Source organism: Nematolebias whitei, chromosome 15, assembly GCF_014905685.2.
Source record: "Nematolebias whitei isolate Nwh7 chromosome 15, NemWhi1, whole genome shotgun sequence".
Classification (NCBI taxonomy): Eukaryota; Metazoa; Chordata; class Actinopteri; order Cyprinodontiformes; family Rivulidae; genus Nematolebias; species Nematolebias whitei.
In genome coordinates, this window is record NC_056512.1 from 21498296 (window position 1) to 21518365 (window position 20070).

Genomic DNA, 20070 nt, shown 5'->3' on the forward strand with positions numbered 1-20070 from the left:
TTTTTTTTAGATTTGCTTTAAAGTTTAATTCTTGATTTGTGATTTGTACATCTGTGGATTAGAATAAAGTTGAACTAAAGGCAGCAGCTCTGCTTTAAACATGTTTGAGGGAAATATTCCTGAGAGATCCAATAATTTTGTGTCTTTTTATGATTTTTCAGCAGAGTTAACTTTAACAGATTATTTAAGTCATTAACGTGAAAACAGGATCACGATAAAGCCGGCACCATTTATTTATTTTTTAATCTTCACTGGTAAAAAAAAAAAAAAAGATTTTTTTATACATAAAATGTTTTTAAAAATTGTTTCCATCCTTTGCCCCAGACCTGTCCTGGTCCACCCGTCTGCCAGGATTGGGGTTTGGCCTTCATGATTATGCAATGCCGGGGTCCGGGCACAGGCCTTCTGCGAGTCAGCAGATCGTACGATCCTCCGTGGTGACTAGCGGAGCCCGCAGAGCACGCAAAGCCGTGATCCAGAGCCCGAGCCCTGAGGTGGCAGCACTGAGGATCTCCCATGGTGACCAGCGGAGCTCAGAGCCGGGGAGATGATGGCCTGAGTGGGCTCCGAAGCTCCGGTGGAGAGGGCCAGGGAGACCGGCGGAGCTCCATCTAGCTCGCTCTGAATTTTGTCGTCGGCCACCAAGCGCAACAATCTCCTGCACTTCAGCATTAGACCATAGTGTTGTCATTATTGTTTTGAAAAATAGATCCAGCCGCTGCTCCGAGTTCGAACACCAATAATTGCAAATGGCGGATCGAGTGTTGTGAAAAATTCTCAAACCCCTCTAATGACTCCTCCCCCTGACCATTTAGTGACCGACAGTGTTCTGACGTCACATTTTGGTGCCCGTTCGGCCCGCTTGGTCCCCTTGAGAAGAAAGGACCAAAAAAGGTGAAGTTTCCATGAAAAAGTGATTGTGGAAAAGGGCTCAAAACCGTACCGAACCAAGTCGAACAGGGCTGAAGAGGGGCTATGGAAAAGGGGCTTTAATGGACCAAATTAGATTAGGCTAACTTTACGCCTGCTAACAAAATTCACAAGTGTAAAACTTCTTTTTATCTACAAAAACAACAACTATCCCCTCACACATTCAGCACTGCACGTGTTCGTCATGCACCTTGTGTGTGTGTAGCATCTTTAGAATTTGTGTGTCTACCTGTGTTAAACAGGGCTATAATTCTGCCTTGGCTTGGCCGAGCTGCCACAAATGACAACACCCACCTTCAAATCAAACCAGTAGAATCAAACTGACATCATCAACTTTGTGTCAGAATATAAAGGTTTTGTTAGCACAATTTCAGTCCACTTTTCGTACCAGTTAGTGGCAGTAAAGCACCAAATTGTTGTTTTGCCAGCCACCTTTACCAAGAAGAAGAAGCAGAAGAAGAAGGTTTGTGTCAGTCCCACCTGTCTTTAACTGAAAGGAGACGAAAACGTGTGATGCAGGCTCAGTGATAGTCCCCTTAGCGCTTAGCTTAAGCTAATTTTTTAATCTAGTCTAGTGGTTTAACAAAGCTAATTTTTTTGTTAGCTGTTCCAAACACTGCGATTCTCTTTGGTCTTGGCCTCACTCAGAGAAGCTGTTAGTTCATTTGTCTGGTCTAATTTAAACTCCATTTATCCAAACAGGTTGTTAAAAAAAATAATCTACAACAGGTGAGATATTGTTTGTTTATAAACTTTCCATAGAATCCCACTTCAAATGATTTGAACAGTCCCTTTAAGACTCAGTTTGTTTCGTAGTGCCACTAACCCTGTGAATGCACATCAACCTAAACAAGCATCTTCTTATGAATGTTGTCAAAATAACAATAGTGACATCATCAGGTTTAACTTGGATTACACTTGGTTTAGATTATAAAATCAAATGTTCCCCAGGCGGGGAAGAATCATTAAAAGCATCTTCCAGAAGAGAACGAGGCATGGGAAAAGTTCACCAGACAGTGATACAATCTAGCATTTACTGCTGGAGGAAGCATTTACCAAAAGAAGAAAATGTTATAAAAAGATTTTACTGCCATGCGATGGTGAACGACGGTTTTAAAAAGAGAGGAAACGATCCCAGAGTCTGTTTAAATAAACTCAGAGCTCTTCCTGCCGAGTCATCGTCCAGCTTTTCATCGGTTACCGTAGAAACGGTTACCATGACACCCATCGCCTGTGAGTGATGCAGGTTTTCCAGGTGCCGAGGGATCGTGGGTCGTGGACATGGACTCTGTGCGAAGACCTGAGGATCTCACCGTGAACTGTGATCCCACAGAAGCTCTGATGTGACGTAGTCTGTCTCTGAGCATTTGTCCCACAACAGAAACCCCACCTTTAATACGCTGCTCCCACCTGAGGGCAAGGCAGGTAAGAGATCAGGTGGAAAGTTCTAGAAAAGAGTTCACGATTCCGGTAAAAACCCAACACTCTTCCATCTGCTCGGCCTGATTTCCAGCTCTTCTCTCCGCCTCTTCGTAAATCTGAGACTTTTGGGCAGTTTGGAGTTGTTTGGTTTTATATTTGGATCAAACACACTTGGAGGGGTGGGCACTTCCACTGAAGACGTGCAGCAAGGCTTTCATTTCCATTGCAGATTTTGATCTTTACTTCTGTTACATAAAAATACATGAGCTCCCACTGCTTCACTGACAAGTTCAGCAAGTGCACGGTTTTACACCAGTCATTAAATCAGTCTGGAAAAGTTGTTCTATTAAGACAGGATCAGCCTAAAATGTTCTGTCAGTGTTTTAAAAGATTAATTTAGTGGGACAAACTGATTAAATTAGACATTAGCTGTATTAGTTTCACTTTATTGTCTGTATGAAGCAAAAAGAAGCTTCTCTTTGCAGACGTTTGGCTGTTAAAAAACATATTTCAGCACCTTTAAAGGCAGTACCGTAATTTCCGGACTATAAGCTGCTACTTTTTTCACACACTTTGAAGACAGCGGCACAATGCTGCAGCTAATTTATGATTTTTTTTTTTTTTTTGATGGGCTAACAAGCTTCATGCTGCCAAAACATTTCAAGGTTCAAGGTACTTTATTTGTCAGCCGCACCCCATGTGGTACATGTGGTGGAACGAAATTATGCACACAGGGTCCCAGTTACATCCAACAATAAAATGTAAAAGAAAAAAAAACAGTAACAAGATCTAAGATATGACCTAAGAAAAACATCAACTAAATATATAAGCACTAGTAGTATAAAAACAATACGTCAAACAGCAGCACGAACATGAGTCTGTGTGAGCAGATGGGCACGAATGAACACAGCAACATGAAACAGATCAGCAGCAACATGAAACAGATCAGCAGCAGCATGATGTGATTTTTCACAGTGATTATCCTGATTAGCTATTCATGAGTCTAACAGCCTCAGGGTAGAAGCTGTTCCTCAGTCTAGTGGTTCTACACTTAATGCTCCTCAACCTCCTTCCTGAGGGGAGCGGGGCAAAAAGTGTGTGTGCTGGGTGAGTGGGGTCCTTCATGATGCAGGTGGCCCTCTTCCTGCATCTGGAGGTGTAGATGTCTGATGGTGGGGAGGCTGACTTGGTCACACCTGGGCGCTCACATAGCTGCCCAACACAAATCTCTCTTTGGTGGTGGGTCCTGACTCAGTGAGACTCCCTGTATATATAAAGGTAAAAATATATCTGACCAATGAAATTACATCGCAAACAGATCACAGTGGACCACTGAAACGAGGAGGGGTTCTTCCTCTCCCCATTCTCTCCTCCCCTCCCCGTTCTGCACAACAAAGTATTTGCAACCACTTGATATGTGAATCGTGCATTAATGTAATGATAGTGATCAGTGACTTCCTGGTAGGCTACTGTGGTTTTTTTTTTAACAGCCATGTTACAGGCACTGTTCAGGAAAAATATTTACTGTACATATTTGAGTATATTACCGGTATGTATTTAAAGTATTTAAAAAAAACTTTCAGTGTAAATATCATGTTACAACATGGACACCCGCAGCGTTTAGACAAGCGTGGCCTATAAGTACAAAATTATTACTATTATTTTTAAATTAGTGGCTGCGACTTATATTCGGGTGCGTTCAATAGTCTGGAAATTACAGTAATTAAAATATTACCACTTTTCCTGTAAAAAAAAAAAACATTTAACAAATAAAAATCAATCAATCTAATTAAAAAAGCTTGTTGAATAAACAGTGGAACAGATATATATATACAATACCCAACTAATCAAATTATGCACCTCTTTTTATTGCTTAAAAATTAAATTAACTACGTGGTGGTTGAGGTTAAACTGGTTCAACATTTACAAAAAAAAATAATAATAAAAATGAGGAAAAATAGAGGCAAGAACCAGAGATGAAACAAACATGTTATTAATGACCTTCAAGATAAAGTCAGCATACTTAATTCAGTTAGACCTGAGTTTGTAATTAAAAACATTTATTTGTAAACACAAAGTTTTTAACTGATAGGCTTATTTTGACCCAGAATAACATGCTAAAAACACTATTTTACAGTGTAAATGCGTCCCCAAGTAGTAAACAAAACGTACTTTAAATAGTAAAACTATAATGTAAAGTTTACGAACCACGAACACATCACAGTAAACATTTTACCCGGACAAACCCATTAACCTCTGAATCTGAGCGCGCGCTCGTCTCCGCGGGAACGCGCATTGGGGGCTTGGCTCCCTACGTAACCGAAAGGGGGGCGCGCCCGCGTTAAAGCCGCGCGCTGTCCAGCAGGCAGCGTCGGTGTGTCGCAGATTCAAAAAAGTGAGGCAGGAGGAGGAGAGCGGCTGGAGTTGTCGCTGCGCGGAAAATACCCAGAGCTCCGCGCACTTTCTACAGACGTCCATTTGTGGAGCAGCTCGTTTATTTATTTGTACTCGTTTGTTCTCCGCACGGTGAGGAGGCGCAAGCGGAGGAATCCTTCCTGCGTGGAAGGAGCGAGGCAGCGCGAGGCGATGGAGCTCTCATCGATAGGGGACCAGGTGTTCGCGGTGGAGTCGATAACGAAGAAGAGAGTGAGAAAGGTGAGACGCATCACTCCTGGAGCACTTCATTCAACTTCAGGAACTCCGTCCCGCCAGCACCGCCGCTGCGTGCGTGTCAACCGAACCACCGAACTGCGTTAAAGTTCCGCACACTTTGTCCGCCCGAGGCGCATCCTGAGCGGGACGGGGGCTCCGCAGCCGCGGCTCCGAGCAGCCTACGCAGTTCTGCTAAAACATGGAAAGAGCTGCTGCGCACTTTGGAGTTGCGCGAGCAGCTGGTGCGTGATGTCACTGTGGGCTTATAGCTGGAACGAGCTACAGGTGCGCGTGCTCGGGGTTCAAAGTAAAATTAACGGAGATTGTGATAAAGTTCATGATGTTCTTCCGCCGCCGCAGCCCCGGGATAACAGTTTCTGGACCCGAGCGTTGCGCAACATCTACTTGTTTACGTGCTCCCGTGGCCCCGCCCATCCGCCGGTGTAATGTTCTGGAAAGTGCCCTCGTGCGTCGCGAGCTGCTGTGTTTAGAGGCCACGCAGCCCCACGCTGTCGCTGACGTCACCGCACAGGAGAAATGCTGTTTGGAAGAGTAGGAAAAAAAAAACCTCCACGAGCCTCCTCCGTGGATTTAAAGGGACCGTGCGCGTGTTTTTGTGTTCCAGCAGCAGCTGGAGTTTGCAGGACTGGTTTCTGGGTTCTGATGTGAACCTCTTTGTGTCCTCAGGGTCATGTGGAGTATCTACTGAAGTGGCAGGGATGGCCCCCAGAGTGAGTCACCATGTGATGTCACCACTGCAGCATGATGCCATCCAGGTCTGGAGAGAAAGATAACTTCTGGATGTGTTTGTGTTGCCAGGTACAGCACTTGGGAACCAGAAGACAACATTCTGGACCCGCTCCTGGTCCTGGCTTACGAAGAGAAGTGAGTAATAGTGAAAGTCCTGTTTGCATAAGTTTCCTGTTGGGTTCTTTTCTTACTCACGTTTCGCTCTTGTTTGCTGTTCTGCAGTCAGGAGAAGGTCAGATCTTTGGCCTATCGCAAGAAAGGTCTCCGGCCCAGGAAGCTCGTCCTGCGGGTAAAAAAACAAGTTTTTAACTTTCCTTCTTTGCACCTTCCTTCACTAACACTGGCTGCTGTTAGCTTTTGTTTATTCATATAGAAAGTGTTGACGAATGTTACGGGTCACTCTTAGCAACTCACAAAATAAAACTTTAATTTATTGAAACTTACTGTAAAAGTACAAAAAGGTCCAGAGGTAAAAGTATTATGATACAAGCAAATTAGTGTGTGACCTAAGAAAACATTAAAAAGTAAATAAAATGCCTGCAGTCCGGAAAAATGTCAATTTTAATCCTAAAGTATCACATGGAGTTATTAATTTATTAGTTTTTTTAGATGCTGCATTGCTTTAATAGTAAATGTTAAAATAATGATTTTATCATTGTTACACTTTAACTTGTACTTTTTGGGTGAGCCTTGTGGTACACATTTCATGTCGGACCAGAACTTGATGAAGTCCCAGTTCGTGAAAGCTCTGGGGATTAAAACATGTCTTTGATGCACACAGATGTTTACGTTTAATTAGTCCAGATAATCCCACAAACTGTTTTGTTTTAATCTAGACAGCATAATGATGTCATTCAGTTTGAAAGTCTTAAATTATATACTTTTTTTTTTTTTTTTTTTTTTTTTTCAGCCTGTTTATGTTGAGCCCAGTTTATCAACCAGTCATAAGTTGGTGGGACTGGTTGGAACTGGACGGGACTTGTTATCCTTTCAGTTAGGCTCCGCCCACAGGATTCAGCTGCAAACACCTTTGGAAATGGCTAAACTCAGAAACAGCCAGTTGTTTTTGTTTTGTTTGGTTCTCAGTGATGTCACCATGATGTCATTATTATCGATCTGAAAACTGTAGGCTATTTGACGTGTCGAGCATGTCTTGGTAAACTAAACGGACAAAAAATGGATTTAATTAAAGACCACAAACATTTTTACGAATGAGATGAGAATGAAAAATGCTGTCGTGGTCCAAATGTGATAAAACTTTTTTTTTAAGCATTTTTATAAATGGGCGAGGTGAGTGCCCCCCAGTCGCCTCACTGGTTCCTTTAGAGGAGCAGAACTTTGTGGAGGGAGCAGAAAAGCAGGTTTCATCCCTGAACCGAAGACGTGCTGCGTTTCTCCACCTTTTCAAAACAACTTGACGTCTCCGATTAATGGAAGGAGTTGCTAACGTTGAACCAGATGTTCTAAACTAACGTAGTTTTAAAGACGAGTTTCTGCGCCTGAATCCATAATCAGTCGGTGGGATGGGGTGCGTTCAGTTTCCTTGAGATGTTTTCCAGTTTTCATTCACTTTCCGACCCGTTTTTCCCTCAGAACATCTTCTCCATGGACCTCCGCAGCGCCCACAAGGATGAGGAGAAGCCCCCGCCTCGCCTGCGGCTCTCCCTCACCAGGTCCATGAGCACGGACGTCGAACAGGCGATCCGCCGCCCGTCCAGGAGGAGGAACCGGTTCAGGCTGACCAAAGCGGGACTGAGACGCACTTCCAACAAACAGATCCTTCAGCAGGAGCAGCAGAACGTGGACTCTGTGCAGAAGGACTGGGGGGGCACCAGTGAGGAGGACAAGCCGGAGTGTGAAAGCGCCGCAGAGGAGAGATGTGAAGACAGTTGCTGGGGTAGGTTTGTAAAGCCGGCACAGCTTTCAGAATGAAGCGCTTCAAGTTTAGGAAGTGACCTGAAAGGTGTCTGGCGTCTCCTCCAGGTCATTCAGAGTGCAGCTCGCCCCCCCTCCTGGAGCGGCAGGACCTGCACGTGGAGGAGAGGGTGGACCAACAAACCGAGGCGTGGACCGACAGCCCAGACGGAGCCCCGTCTGAAACCAGTCGAAAGCCCGAGCAGTCCAAGGACAGCACGTCTGTGTGTGAGGACACACCGGGGGAGGAATGTGAGAAAGAGGCGAGGTGGGGGGGCAGCCCCCGCGAGAGGAGCAACACGACTTCAGTCATAATGAGGGTCCAGGGGAGCAGCAACGTCTGCTCCAGCGTCGAGCCGCAGAGGGAGCGAGCTGACAATCGGGGCGTTGCCGTAGCGATGTCAATCCTCCCCGCCGAAGCGGAGCGTCCCGGGACGGTGATCGTGACGAACGTGACGGTCAACTCTCTGACGGTGACGTTCACAGAAGCCAGGGGGGCCGAAGGCTTCTTCAAGACCTGCTGAGAAGGAGCCCCACAGATGGAGACCACCATAATTCGACTCGCCACTCATTTTAAACAAATAGTCGCGCGTGTGTGAGATCCTTCCACTTGTTTACAAAACTACAATCACTTCCTGCTGAGTTCAGAAGAGACTACAGGCTTGAAGTGAGTGGGGATTTTATTATCGTGGCTCATTTACTGATGGGAAAGTCCGACGCGTCTCCAGGTGCTCGGGTTACTCTGGAGCCGAGTTGATGGATCGGATCTCGGCGCAGGTTGTAGTTGCGTGGACCTCCAGGTTCACCGAGCGCGAGACGATTAATCCACGTAAATCCTTGGATGCAGCTATTGTTCCACTCGTCCTCAGTGCTTTCCAGCAGCACGCAGGTCTCAGATCTGTGCTCGTCAGAGGGGCCCCGTTTCAGCCGCTCCATTTTCTTACTGTCTGTTTTTTTGTAAAACGTGGCTCTCGCTTACCGCATGCCCCGTCAGACTGTGCCACACAAAGACCCCTCCTGCGGTTTATTTCTGTAACAAAAGGAAATGGAACAAAGACTGCGGCTGAACGCCTCGCGCTCAGAGGAAGTTCTGCATTTCAAAGTGGATGGATCCAGGAAAAAATAAATAAATAGAAGCGCGCCGTTTTGTTTGCCGTCCGTCTGTCCTTTAAGTATGAAACGCTTCCTGGTTCTATTTTTGTATTACCGATTGATAGTCTACTCTTTTCAGTAGCTTTTGTGTATATCAGAGAGAAGATGTCAAGTTTGCATCGCTGCTGCCTTTTTTTAATTTGATTGTTTTTGCAGTGTTCGTATCGTTCAGATGTACTTCAGATCAAACTGTAGTGAGCTATTATTTATTGCATGTCACTTGCATAAACTAACTTAATGTGTCCTCATGAACTTCTCTCCAACAAAGATGGATTGTCAATCATGTCTTTTATCAAGAAAAATGAAATTTGACTGCATTTTCAATAAATGTGTACTGAAACAAAAACGTGCTCTGGTTTATCTGGAACGCGCACGACCTCGGAACGCCTGCTAGTAGGCAAGATGTTTACATACAGTGACATCTCTCATCGTATTAGATGAAAACTTTTATGTTTTAAGTCCATTAGGATTTCATATTTCTTCATCACAACTGCACTAAAATTGTCCCTTTTAAAAAAAAATAATAATAATAATTTAGGAAAGTCCAGATGATGTCATGGCTTGGAAGCTGTTGATAGGCTAGTTAACGAGTTAATTGGACACCTCAAACTGCTTCTTTGTGTGGCATCGTGGGAAGAAACGAGCAAAGATCTCAGGAAAACACCACAACGCTGGTTCATCCTGTAGGCGCCGCCTTTATCTCTTCAAACCTAAACGAGTGTCCTCTACAGTGAAACAAGTCCCACTTTGGGCTGAAGGGACACTCCGAGGAAGCAGCCATTACTCTGAAGGCAACAAAGATTCCAGTTTGCAAACACAAGGTCGAACTTGTCATTTTAGAGCCACGTTCTGTAAGATGATTAAAACGGCTGTTTGGAGGAAAAAGGGTGAAGCTTGCAAGCCCAAAAACACCGTCCCAACTGCAAAGCACGGTGGTGGAAGCATCGTGCATCGGCCGTGTTTTACTGAACGGGACTGGTGCAATCCAGATTGCTTCAAGAAGAAAGAACAGGTGGAAGTACTGAGGCAGTGTCTCAGACACCAGCCAGGACGTTAACGCTTGAACACAAATAAAATGGATATTCCTGAACGTTCTGACAAATTAGTTACAAGAACGCTCGCGGACAAAGTCAATATGGCCAGAGCTGAGCAGGCGTGAGCAAGGCGGCCTACAAACTGATCCAGCTCCATCAGTTCTGTCTAGAGGAATGGGACACATTTTCAGCAACTACTGTGAGAAACTTCTGTTAGGAAACCCAAAACGTTTGACCCGGTTCAGTTTTACAAATCAAAATGCTACTGAATGCTAAGAACATGTATGTGAACTTTGTGACTTTCAAGAAAATAAAATAATCATTATGCTGACATTGAGCACGTACAGTATTGGTGACTCCTAAAAGACACTTCAGTTGTTAAATTCTCAGCAAAGAGAAAAAAGCTGTCAGACATGTTAAGTTTTATCTACATGTTCAACCTCTGAGCTTTGTCTGAATGTTTTCCCTTCATAGTGAACGTGCGGACCACGTTTTGCTCAATAAATCAGCTGTAAATCCATTTGACACTACCAAGTACCACCACTAGAGGGAGTGATGCTGCTGAGAGAGACATGGCAACAAATTTAAAGTCCAGATATGAATCATGCTGTAGGTGAAGAGCACAGCTGGAAAAGCAGCAGCTCACAACAAATGTATTTCAATGTGTTTGTTAAATGTGAGAAAAACATTTAAAAGTGCAACTGGAGCAGGAACTGCATGACGGCAAGGCTGGCAGCTAATTGCTTCTTACAGGATGTTCAGACATTTAGGCGTTCTAAATCTTTTTGCACTTTATTAAATAAGATTTAATGTAAAGGCACCTTTCATTCATTAGTTTGATTTTAACTGAGACGCTGAAACAGAGTCGGCTGACCTGCGACATTTATCGCTCTGTATAACCATTTGGTTGCAAAGACAGTTTTTATTTGGCCTATGGGAAAATGTTTGTAAAGTTAAACAGTCAAAAATTAACAGCAGTATTTTTGGTTTATATAGCCTTTCATAAGAAAAAAATTGTTTTTTGTTCAAAGTCTTACTTTCACCATGTTCATACATTTATAAAAGTTTTAAACTAAATATTTAATTTGCAAGCTAAATATTTAGTTTACAAACTACTTAACTTGCAAGTTAAATATTTAGTTAGTAAACTATTTAGTTTACAAATTAAATATTTAACTTGCAAGTTAAATATTTAGTTAGTAAACTAAACATTTAGGTGTAAATTAAATATTTAATTACCAAGCTAAATATTTAATTTCCAAACTAAACATTTAAGTTCCAAGTTAAACATTTAGCTAGACCGAAATAATTTCCAAACTAAACATTTTATTTCTAAATTAAACATTAAATTCCTAAACTAAATATTTAATTTGCTAACTAAATATTTAACTAGCAAGTTAAATATTTAGTCAATATGCAAATTACATGCCAAAAAGCAGAAGTGGACTATCAAAATAAAAGCCGAACCCATCTGCCCCAAATGTTACGTCACATGGGCTTAAATTGCAAGTTAAATATTTAGGTCTAAGCTAAATATTTAGCTTGTAAATTAAATATTTAATTTGGAACCATGACATTTATAAATGCATGAATGACATGGTGAAAATATGACTTTGAAAAAAAAAAAATTTTTCTCTTATGAGAGGCTATAAACCAAAATATTAATTTTTGACTGTAACTTTACAAATGGCACCCCTTATTGGCCAGTCAGACAGTTGAACCATGTGTTTAGATTTAACCTTTACCTGCTCTGGAGCAGGTTTGGTTGCCATGGTGATAACACCTGCTTTTAATCTACATTAATCAGAGCAGCCAATCTGGAGACGAGTCATATCAGACGGGCTTCTAGACAAATACGATGCAGACTTCACGAGGCGACACTATTGGTAATTTGCATTTTATTATAAAAGAAAAACTGTAACCGAGTCCACAGTTTGTTTCTTTTGTCCAGTAAAAAATATTAAATTAATTCCCAAAGTTCTGAGCAGAAAAGTAACGACAAAAGTTCATGTCCAATCCATCCCCGTGCCCCCAACAGAGGATACAAAGTCCAAAAAGGAAGAAGCAGCAAAGGTGGCGAGGAAGAAAGAGGCAGAGCGCTCACGTTCCGTCTTTCGCCTCATTTCTGTGCAACACAGTTCATTTGGATCATCGTCCTGTTTATTCTAAACAGCAAAATTATAAAAACACTAAAAGGGAGCCCACATACAGAAAATGTTACAGGCACAAAGGTATGCACCCCCCTCCTGGAGCCTCCACAGCCCCATAAGCAAGTGTCTCAAAAAAAAAAAAAAAAAAAAGGGAAGGAGTGCACGCACATTCGAAGGGCGGGGCGTGAAAGTTGGCGAGCAGGACCCACGTCCAACAGAATTTGTTCGCTGAACATCTCAAACATGGAGCGGCGCCTCGACCGCCGCAACACTGACATGGAGACGGACCAACGTGTCGACTAACCCCAAACCTTAACAAGTCAATAATAAAAATAGACTTCTATAGGAATCGGAACATCCCCCAACCCCCGGTCCCCTTAAGGAACAGAATAAATAAAACAAAAAAATGGAAAATTTGCGTCACGTTTGGATTTATACTGATAATTCACATCACTCTGCAAAAACAGAAACAGACCGAGCAAATGATGCAAACAAAAATATGTTCAAAGTTCGTTGCATTCATTTATTTTTAAGTCTCGACTACTTTTAGGAATAATAAAAAAAATATTAAAAAAAGGCAAGTACTTTCATTTCCCTCCCCTAAATAATTACCTTTCTTCTGCGAGAAATAGAAAGAGCTGCTAAAGAACCCCCCCCCCACACACACACACACTTTGTTTGTCCTCAGTTGGCAAAAAATATATAATATATTAACAGCAATAAGTTACAATTATTTTATTCTAAATCATTTCACGACTGCTTGATTTATTGTTCATCTCCCATAGGAAGTTCAGTTCAATGCAACTTTATTGAAAAACGTTAAATAACATTTTAACAATGATAAAAATAAAAATGCTAAGAAATAATAACACTGTCCTGGGTGAGTGCAGTTTGTGCAGAAATTCACTGAGCTCTGCTCCACAAGAAGTCCTACATGTGGTCTAAAGAGTTGTGGGGGAGGTTCTGGCCCAGGGGGTCCTGGCTGTTGCCCCCCGGCCCGTGAAGTCCGGCCATGCCGCTCAGTTGAGACAGCATGGCATTCTGATCCGACCCAAACTGCTCCATAGTGTTCTGCTGCTGGCTCGCTGACGGCTGCTGCGGAGGGACCATCATTCCTGGGTGGTGCTGATTCAGGTGGGTGGGGTGGGGCGAGCCTGTCTGCATCTGGGGGGAGATGTGATGTGGCGAGGGCTGAGGCTGCATGCGCGGCGATGGGCTGGAGTGTGGCGGCTGCGACTGAGGTCGAGGGGACGGTTGTGGGGATCGCACGAGTGACGTGGGTAACACCTGGCCCTGCATGTGAGGGTGGGGGGACTGTGCCACCTGCTGCGGTTGCTGGGGGCTCATGGGATTGCTGTGCTGGGCCGGAGACCCACCTGGGCCCAGGTGCTGCTGCTGGAGCAACCTCTGCGGCAGAGTTTGTTGGAAGAGAGCCTGAGTGGACGGAGGGGTGGGTCCACTCTGGGGGGGTTGAGGGCCCTGAGGTGGTTGGGGACCACCTGCACCCCCTCCACCAGGTCCTGCATCACTCCCTGGAAGGGCAGCCATGTTATTCTGCTGCATCTGCAGTTGATGCTGGAGCCTCTGCTGCAGAGCAGCTGTGGCTTGCTGCTGGGCAACAGACCCTGGGTAACCTGGCCCTTGCTGACCTGGGGGGCCCCCAGGCTGCTGTGGGCCCAGAGGTGGACCTCCAGGAGGACCCTGTCCCATAGTAGGAGGCTGACCCATGAACCCCTGCCCTTGTGGAGGCTGCGGCTGCTGAAACTGGCCGTGACTTGCTCCCATCTGAGGCTGCTGCAGCTGTCGCCTCATGAGTAACTCTCTGAACTGTGGCCCCTGGCCTTGCATTCCACGTCCTACACCCTGCTGCTGTAGCTGCTGCTGCTGTAGCTGCTGCTGTAGCTGCTGCTGCAAACCACCAAGCATTGGTCTCTGCTGCTGCTGTTGTAGCTGCTGCTGTTGTAGCTGCTGCTGCTGTTGAAGCTGCTGCTGCTGTTGAAGCTGCTGCTGCTGTTGTTGTAGTTGCTGCTGTTGTTGTAGCTGCTGCTGCTGTTGTTGTAGCTGCTGCTGCTGTTGTAGCTGCTGCTGCTGTTGTTGTAGCTGCTGCTGCTGTTGTTGTTGTAGCTGCTGCTGTTGTTGTAGCTGCTGCTGCTGTTGTAGCTGCTGCTGCTGTTGGAGCTGCTGCTGTTGGAGCTGCTGCTGCAGCTGCTGCTGCTGCAGCGGAGTCATAGCAGCCATGTTGACACTTGCTCCCCCCTGAGCACCCATGTGGATCCCCTGCTGGCTGGTGCTCGCAGTGTTCATGTTCACCTGTGGGTTCCCTCCTGCAATGACATTTCCAGCAGGGCCTCCGGTGGGGCCCGGTCCTCCTCCTGTAACAACCTCTGGTCCGGCGGGCCCCCCCTGTCCTGTCTTGTATTTTGAGGCCCTCTGTTTGATAAAAGCAGCCATGAGCTGGGGGCTGGATCTTAGGATTCTCAGGACCTGCTGTTGCTGATGTGAAGAACTGGGTGAACGGAGAGTCCGTAAGAGCTCGTGAAGAGCTGCTTGAGGGATGTTTCCACCAGCAGCACCAACCCCCAGGACAGCCTGAGCACCAGGGATGGGCCCCGCTGAGACTCCCCCAGCACCACCTTGATGCTGCTGCTGTTGCTGCTGCTGCACCATATTCATCAGGGCAGCGTGACCCTGAGCTGGCTGCTGCTGCTGCTGCTGCTGCTGAGCTGCCACGACGGCTGGATTGCCTTGGTTCATCACAGCTTGCCTCTGCTGTGGGGGCTGCTGGACTGTCCACTGCTGCTGCTGCTGGGGGTTCTGAAGTGGAGCCATCATCCTCTGCTGTTGCAGCTGCACCTGGGGGCGGAGCTGGCCCTGAGGCAGGTTACCTTGCTGGGAGGGATGCTGCATGTGCCCACCACTAACCATGATCACTGACAGGGCACCTTGTTGCTCCATGTGGACTCGAGCAGCTGCCTGGTTCTGAGGTGGGACGCCCTGGGGTCCAACCATCCCTACGGTCCCTGGATGTCCCATATTCATTTGCTGTCCCTGGTTCGGTTGTTGGTGGGGGTGGGGTGGCATCAAGCCTGCAGCGGCTGCTTGTCTCTGCAGAGCAATCTTCCTTTGAGCATCAGCCACCTGCTGAATCTTGAGAGCTATTTCTACAGCTGCTGGTGGGGGGCCTGAGGGGGACTGCTGTGGAATTGAAGGCTGGCCTGGCAGTTGACTGGGAGGTTGTTGGCCTGCCATATTTCCCGCCATGACGGCACCACCAGGATGCTGCGGAGGTGTTGCAGGGCCGAGGACTGGTTTACCCTGGGATTGGTGGATGGGGGAGGAGCCAGGGGGTCTCGTGGCATAGGGTGGCAAACTGTTGGGGTGCTGTTGGAGCTGCTGAGGGTTGGGTCCTGGTCCACCCTGCTGCTGGACCTGAGGAAGCATCTGCTGCTGGTGCTGGGGAGAGTTCATTATTCCTCCTCCACCACCAGCTCCACTCGCCATCTGCTGGAACTGATGAAGGGGGTGTTGAGGGGGCATCCCGCCAGGGTTCTGTTGCTGCTGGATTCCATTTCCAGAACCCATTCCCTGTGGTGGGATGGAAGGCATGGTCTGAGTTGGGGTCTGAGGTGTGGGGGGTTGGGTGCCACAAGACGTTGGGGTACTGGGAGCTGTGGTCCCATTGGTTCCTGGTGAAGGAAGGCCCACCGCAGGTCCTCCTGGGGGCCCTCCGGCTGGCTGTCCCCCCCTCTGCATGGTGGCCATCCGCCGCCTCAACATCTGGGCCTGCTGGAGTCTGTGCTGCAGCTGCTGCTGCCGCAGCTTCTGCTTGATGTTCAGGCAGAACGGGACGGGACATTTGTTCTCCTGGCAGTGTTTGGCGTGGTAGCAGCACAGAGCGATGAGCTGCTTGCAGATGGGACAGCCGCCGTTGGTCTTGCGCTTGCAGCCTTTTGTGTGCTGCACGACCCGCTTCATCTTCTGGCAGGACGGCAAGGAGCAGTTGGCGTTGCGGCACTGGCACGCGTGGACCAGAGACTGGATGCAGCGCTGGATGCTGAGGCGGCGAGAGTCCCCGGGACTCTGGGTGGCTGCTGCAGCCTGGTTGTTGCTGTCATCGTCCAGCCCGAGCCCCAGTTTATCCATCTTGTGCTCGTGGCCTTTAGTGTTGTAGCAGGTGATGCACAAATCATAATCCTGGAGTGGGAAGAGGAAGGATAGTGTTACTAAATGTTGTGGATCCCAGAGCCTCGGCCCAGAAACGTGAAGCAGAAAAAGGCCACAACCACAGTCTCTCGCTGGATGCTCACCTCACACACGGTGCAGTGGAAGCGCGTCTCCACGTGGTGTTTACACTCGTTGCAGGTGTAGACGAAGCGGTCCTGGCTCTGGTTGTGGAGCTCCACCAACATACACATGGAGCTCCACTTGGACCTCCTAAGAGAGCTGAACTCCAGGTGTTTGTCCCGGGCCAGAGTCAGGAAGGCATCGCGGCCGTCCATCAGGTCGCAGGCCATCAGGGGGTCCGGGTCAGTGATGGGGGGCAATGAGTTGGCAGTGGGGCCTGCGATGAGGCGGATCACAAAGAAAACCTGCCAAGTACAGAAAGTTGAGTACTTTCATGGTACAAGTCACATGACATTTCAGTAATGACCTCGAAGTCTAAGCAAACTGGACTCGAACCTCTTTATGTTTCTCCATGGTGGCATAGAGTTTCTGTGAAAGGTCATTGGAAACACTGGGCATCCCTGGTTTCTTCTTATTGGCTCGGCTCAGGCTGCTCTTGTTCTTGCTCGTCTTTTTATTGTTCTTCTTTTTGGCATTCTTGCTGTCTCCTTTCGCAGCCTGTGAACGAGTTAAAAGGCCATTTTAGAAATTACACCCACAATGGTGTTAAGAGTCTGCGCTCCGTGTTCTTCTACTTACGTCTGTGCTCTCGTTGGACGTACTGTTCTCCTCCCTCTTCCTCTCCTCTTCCTCCTGCTCCAGCTCCTTGATGCTCTCCTCGAGCACGTTGGGCCAGAAGTCACCCTCGAAGTACGGCAGCTCCTTGGCACTTGTAAGCCGGTCTTCTGTTGCCTGCTTAAAGATGTCCTAAAGAACCAAAGCCAAAAAAAAAAGCCTGTCAGAGTTTTTGAAATAGTTTAAACATAAAACTAAGACTAAAAAACAGTTTAAACAGTACGTCAGGATAAAAGATACCTGGTTTAATTAAAAGCTGATAAAGTATTAAAACGGAGAGGAAATCGCTCTAAATGTTCAATAATGTCTCACCTTGTAATCGTGGACAATTCGCTCAGAGACAGCTTTGTCCAACATCTTTTTGTACCACTCCTGCAGGCGTTTGGGCTTGGGGATCTTTTGGTCCAGAGGGTGACAGTGAAAGATGTAATCGTCCCCTTCGCTCGGAGGACACGCCCAGATATGACCCGTAGTATACCTGGCACACACAAAAAAAGTTATAAATACTATGACTTTTTTAATAAGGTGGAGAGCTCATTACTGTTTGAAAATGATGTGTTTTTCTTACCCCATCCGTTTGACGTACTCCAGGTAGCCTAACAGGATCTCGTGATAGATGGTGGTCCTCAGGTGTCGAGGTTTGAAGAAGTGCACGCTGTCCAGGTAAGAAATGTACACTCGCCTCTGATTGGGTGGCGGGCAGTCAGAGCCGTACTCCTGAACGTGCATCCCGAAGAAACACACGTCTGCTCCGTCGATGTCCTCGAACGCAAACAAGGCCTTCATCCTGTAGGGGAAAGACTCGGCCATCTCGCCGCTGTCCACAAACCTGGAGGGGGAGAGAAACAAAAAAAACACCATTAATATATATATATATATATATATATATATATATTCATTTAAAAAAATATATATTTTAATAGTGGCAACATTGATTTGTTTCAACTTTTTTAATTTAAAAGTTTGCACCAATATCAGTGTCAATCTGATCCAAAGAAAAGTTTTTTTAAATGATGTTGCTCCAAAATTGATCTACAACAGGCAAGATATTAACTGTTTACAACCTGTCAACATAACCCCCCTTCAAAAGATCTGAACTATGGCTTTAAGATATGCAAAAGCCACACCAAGTATAAAACAGAAAACTAATTCAGTCTCTCTACTCTTCCTTATTACATTTTATTAAAAGCTCAAATTCACTCAGTCGTTTTTAGAATTTTAGAAAATGTCAACAAAAAAAAAAATTGAGAAAAAAAAATGTCTGAATGGTTATTTCACAAAATGTCAATAACTAAACTGAGAAACCAAACATTTTAGGAGTAAATATAATAAAAAATATACACTAGACTAAAATATAATCTTCAATTTTGTGTTTTTTACACCCAAAAGTAATAAATTTTTACAGTTGAATCTGTATTTAGATTAACTTTTAATCTAAAACTGAATAATCAAAGACTTTTTACACATGGCAGTGCTTTGGATGAACTCGTTTGTTGTGAGGTCAGACAGCCTACCTGGACTTCATGCCTGGTTTGACCTCGACCACCTTGTCCGAGACGTGGACCACGCGAATCGTGACCTCTCCGGACTCGGGGTGGTTCTGACGCTTGATGTAGTCGTTCACTCGCATCTCCAAGAAGTTCCCCAGCTTCGTCTGAGGAAGTCCTGCAAAGACAAACAACCTTTATCAGTAAAAGGTGCAACGCCGAGTCTGTCAAAAGGCTGCAGAACATGCACGGAGAAAAATGCAAACACTTATAGTGCGTTTACAAAAATTAATTGGATAAGGAAAAAAATATCCGACCTAGGATGAAATTGAGGAAAACCAAGGAGCAAGACACAAAACAAGCCATTCGACTTACTTTTAGCAGCGTATTTGTTCTCTTTTCGCATCTTATTGGCTGTTTTCAGACAGTTGTCACATACGAAGCTGTGGATCACAAGGAAACAATCAGTGAACGGTTATATTTACTTTTTACTTTCACTTCAACAACTGTACAAAAACATTGTTTTTATTTCAGTCTACATTTCATTAAACAGCTGAAGTGAGTGGGGAAGTGCTCACACTTTGACACAAAAACAAAAAAAGATTTGTCTTGAAGGAATAAAGAGATTTGCTGTTAAAACACAGAAAGGTGTTTTTTTTTTACCCCAATGAGCCCAAAAACAGGTACATTGTATTTAATTTTCACATTTTCAAACAACCTTAACTTCAATATTTCAAAACTGTAATCCTAAACATGTGTTTTGTGTAAATCTGAGTTGGGGTTTCCAGCACTTTTCTTTTAGCTTTTGTAACTATTTTTAATTATTTTAAATAACACTTTTTTTTTTTTTAAACTCAGCTGAGATAGAAAATGTGTGCAAGATCGGTGCTCACCCCGACGGCCATATGGTTTCATTATGCAGGACGCAGATCTGGTGCATTTTACGTCCGCAGTCGATGCAGTCCACGAGTCTGAGCAGAGGCAAGTCAAACAAAACAGAAGACAGAAATAGCATCAAAAAGTTAAGAACGTAAAGATGGACGTTCTGGTTTGTTGCATTGCAGAAGCTACAAAAATGTAACAAGACAAAAATCAAACCCTAACAGAGAGACAATTTAAACTACCGAATTTTCCGCCGTACACGTCGCACCACCCTATACGTCACATCCGTCCAAATATGTTTAATAAAGTGGAAAAATCCAAAAATACGACGCTTCGCCGTATACGTCGCATCTATTATGTGTCACCGCTGATACGTCGTGTTTGTTACGCATCACTGTTGACGACCCAGAAATGTGGGCCGGTGTGCCAAAAATCGATTGGCTGCCAAATGGCGGCCATGGGAGCGTGCATGGGAGGACTTTAACAAGAATTTAACAAAACTAACAATTAAAAACAATTATTTGTTTGCTCTAAATTATAGTAAAGGTTTGTCTCAGTTGAACTTTTACTTAATAAATGCACTTTGACGGTCAAATCAGCTGCATTTTCAAAAGCCAATATGCGGAAGAAGGAATGTGCATTTCTTCAAAACTCAACAAGATCACCACCTAAAAACAATTATTTGCTCGACTTTATAGCAAAGTGTGTCTCAGTTGAACTTTTACTTCATAAATGCAC

At 45.2% G+C, this 20070-nt stretch overlaps 2 protein-coding genes across 2 annotated transcripts in view; one reads left to right on the forward strand and one right to left on the reverse strand.

Moving 5' to 3' along the window:
• Positions 1–4717: 4717 nt before the first annotated feature.
• Positions 4718–9166, forward strand: cbx7a (chromobox homolog 7a). The gene is made up of 6 exons (XM_037688872.1): positions 4718–5007; positions 5692–5735; positions 5824–5889; positions 5977–6043; positions 7348–7651; positions 7738–9166. Exons 1-6 carry the CDS (start codon positions 4939–4941, stop codon positions 8190–8192), a joined length of 1005 nt encoding a protein of 334 aa, XP_037544800.1. The 5' UTR covers positions 4718–4938; the 3' UTR covers positions 8193–9166.
• A 3263-nt stretch (positions 9167–12429) lies between these two features.
• ep300b (E1A binding protein p300 b) overlaps positions 12430–20070 on the reverse strand; it is a 47726-nt gene continuing 40085 nt past the window's right edge. The window contains exons 22-31 of the mRNA XM_037688873.1: positions 19344–19421; positions 18826–18893; positions 18478–18628; positions 17532–17792; positions 17276–17441; positions 16928–17095; positions 16685–16846; positions 16312–16593; positions 14106–16198; positions 12430–13934 (exon numbers count right to left, since the gene is read on the reverse strand). Coding sequence (XP_037544801.1) covers positions 12935–13934; positions 14106–16198; positions 16312–16593; positions 16685–16846; positions 16928–17095; positions 17276–17441; positions 17532–17792; positions 18478–18628; positions 18826–18893; positions 19344–19421 — 4429 coding nt within the window. The 3' untranslated portion in view covers positions 12430–12934. The remainder of the gene's footprint in view (positions 13935–14105; positions 16199–16311; positions 16594–16684; positions 16847–16927; positions 17096–17275; positions 17442–17531; positions 17793–18477; positions 18629–18825; positions 18894–19343; positions 19422–20070) is intronic.

What these genes read in the sequence shown, in the direction of transcription:
- cbx7a (XM_037688872.1), top strand. Translation starts at nt 4,939, where the DNA reads ATGGAGCTCTCATCGATAGGGGACCAGGTGTTCGCGGTGGAGTCGATA. An exon ending in CGAAGAAGAGAGTGAGAAAG is followed by an intron (nt 5,008 to 5,691) that starts GTGAGACGCATC and finishes TTGTGTCCTCAG; the next exon opens with GGTCATGTGGAGTATCTACT. An exon ending in TGGCAGGGATGGCCCCCAGA is followed by an intron (nt 5,736 to 5,823) that starts GTGAGTCACCAT and finishes TTGTGTTGCCAG; the next exon opens with GTACAGCACTTGGGAACCAG.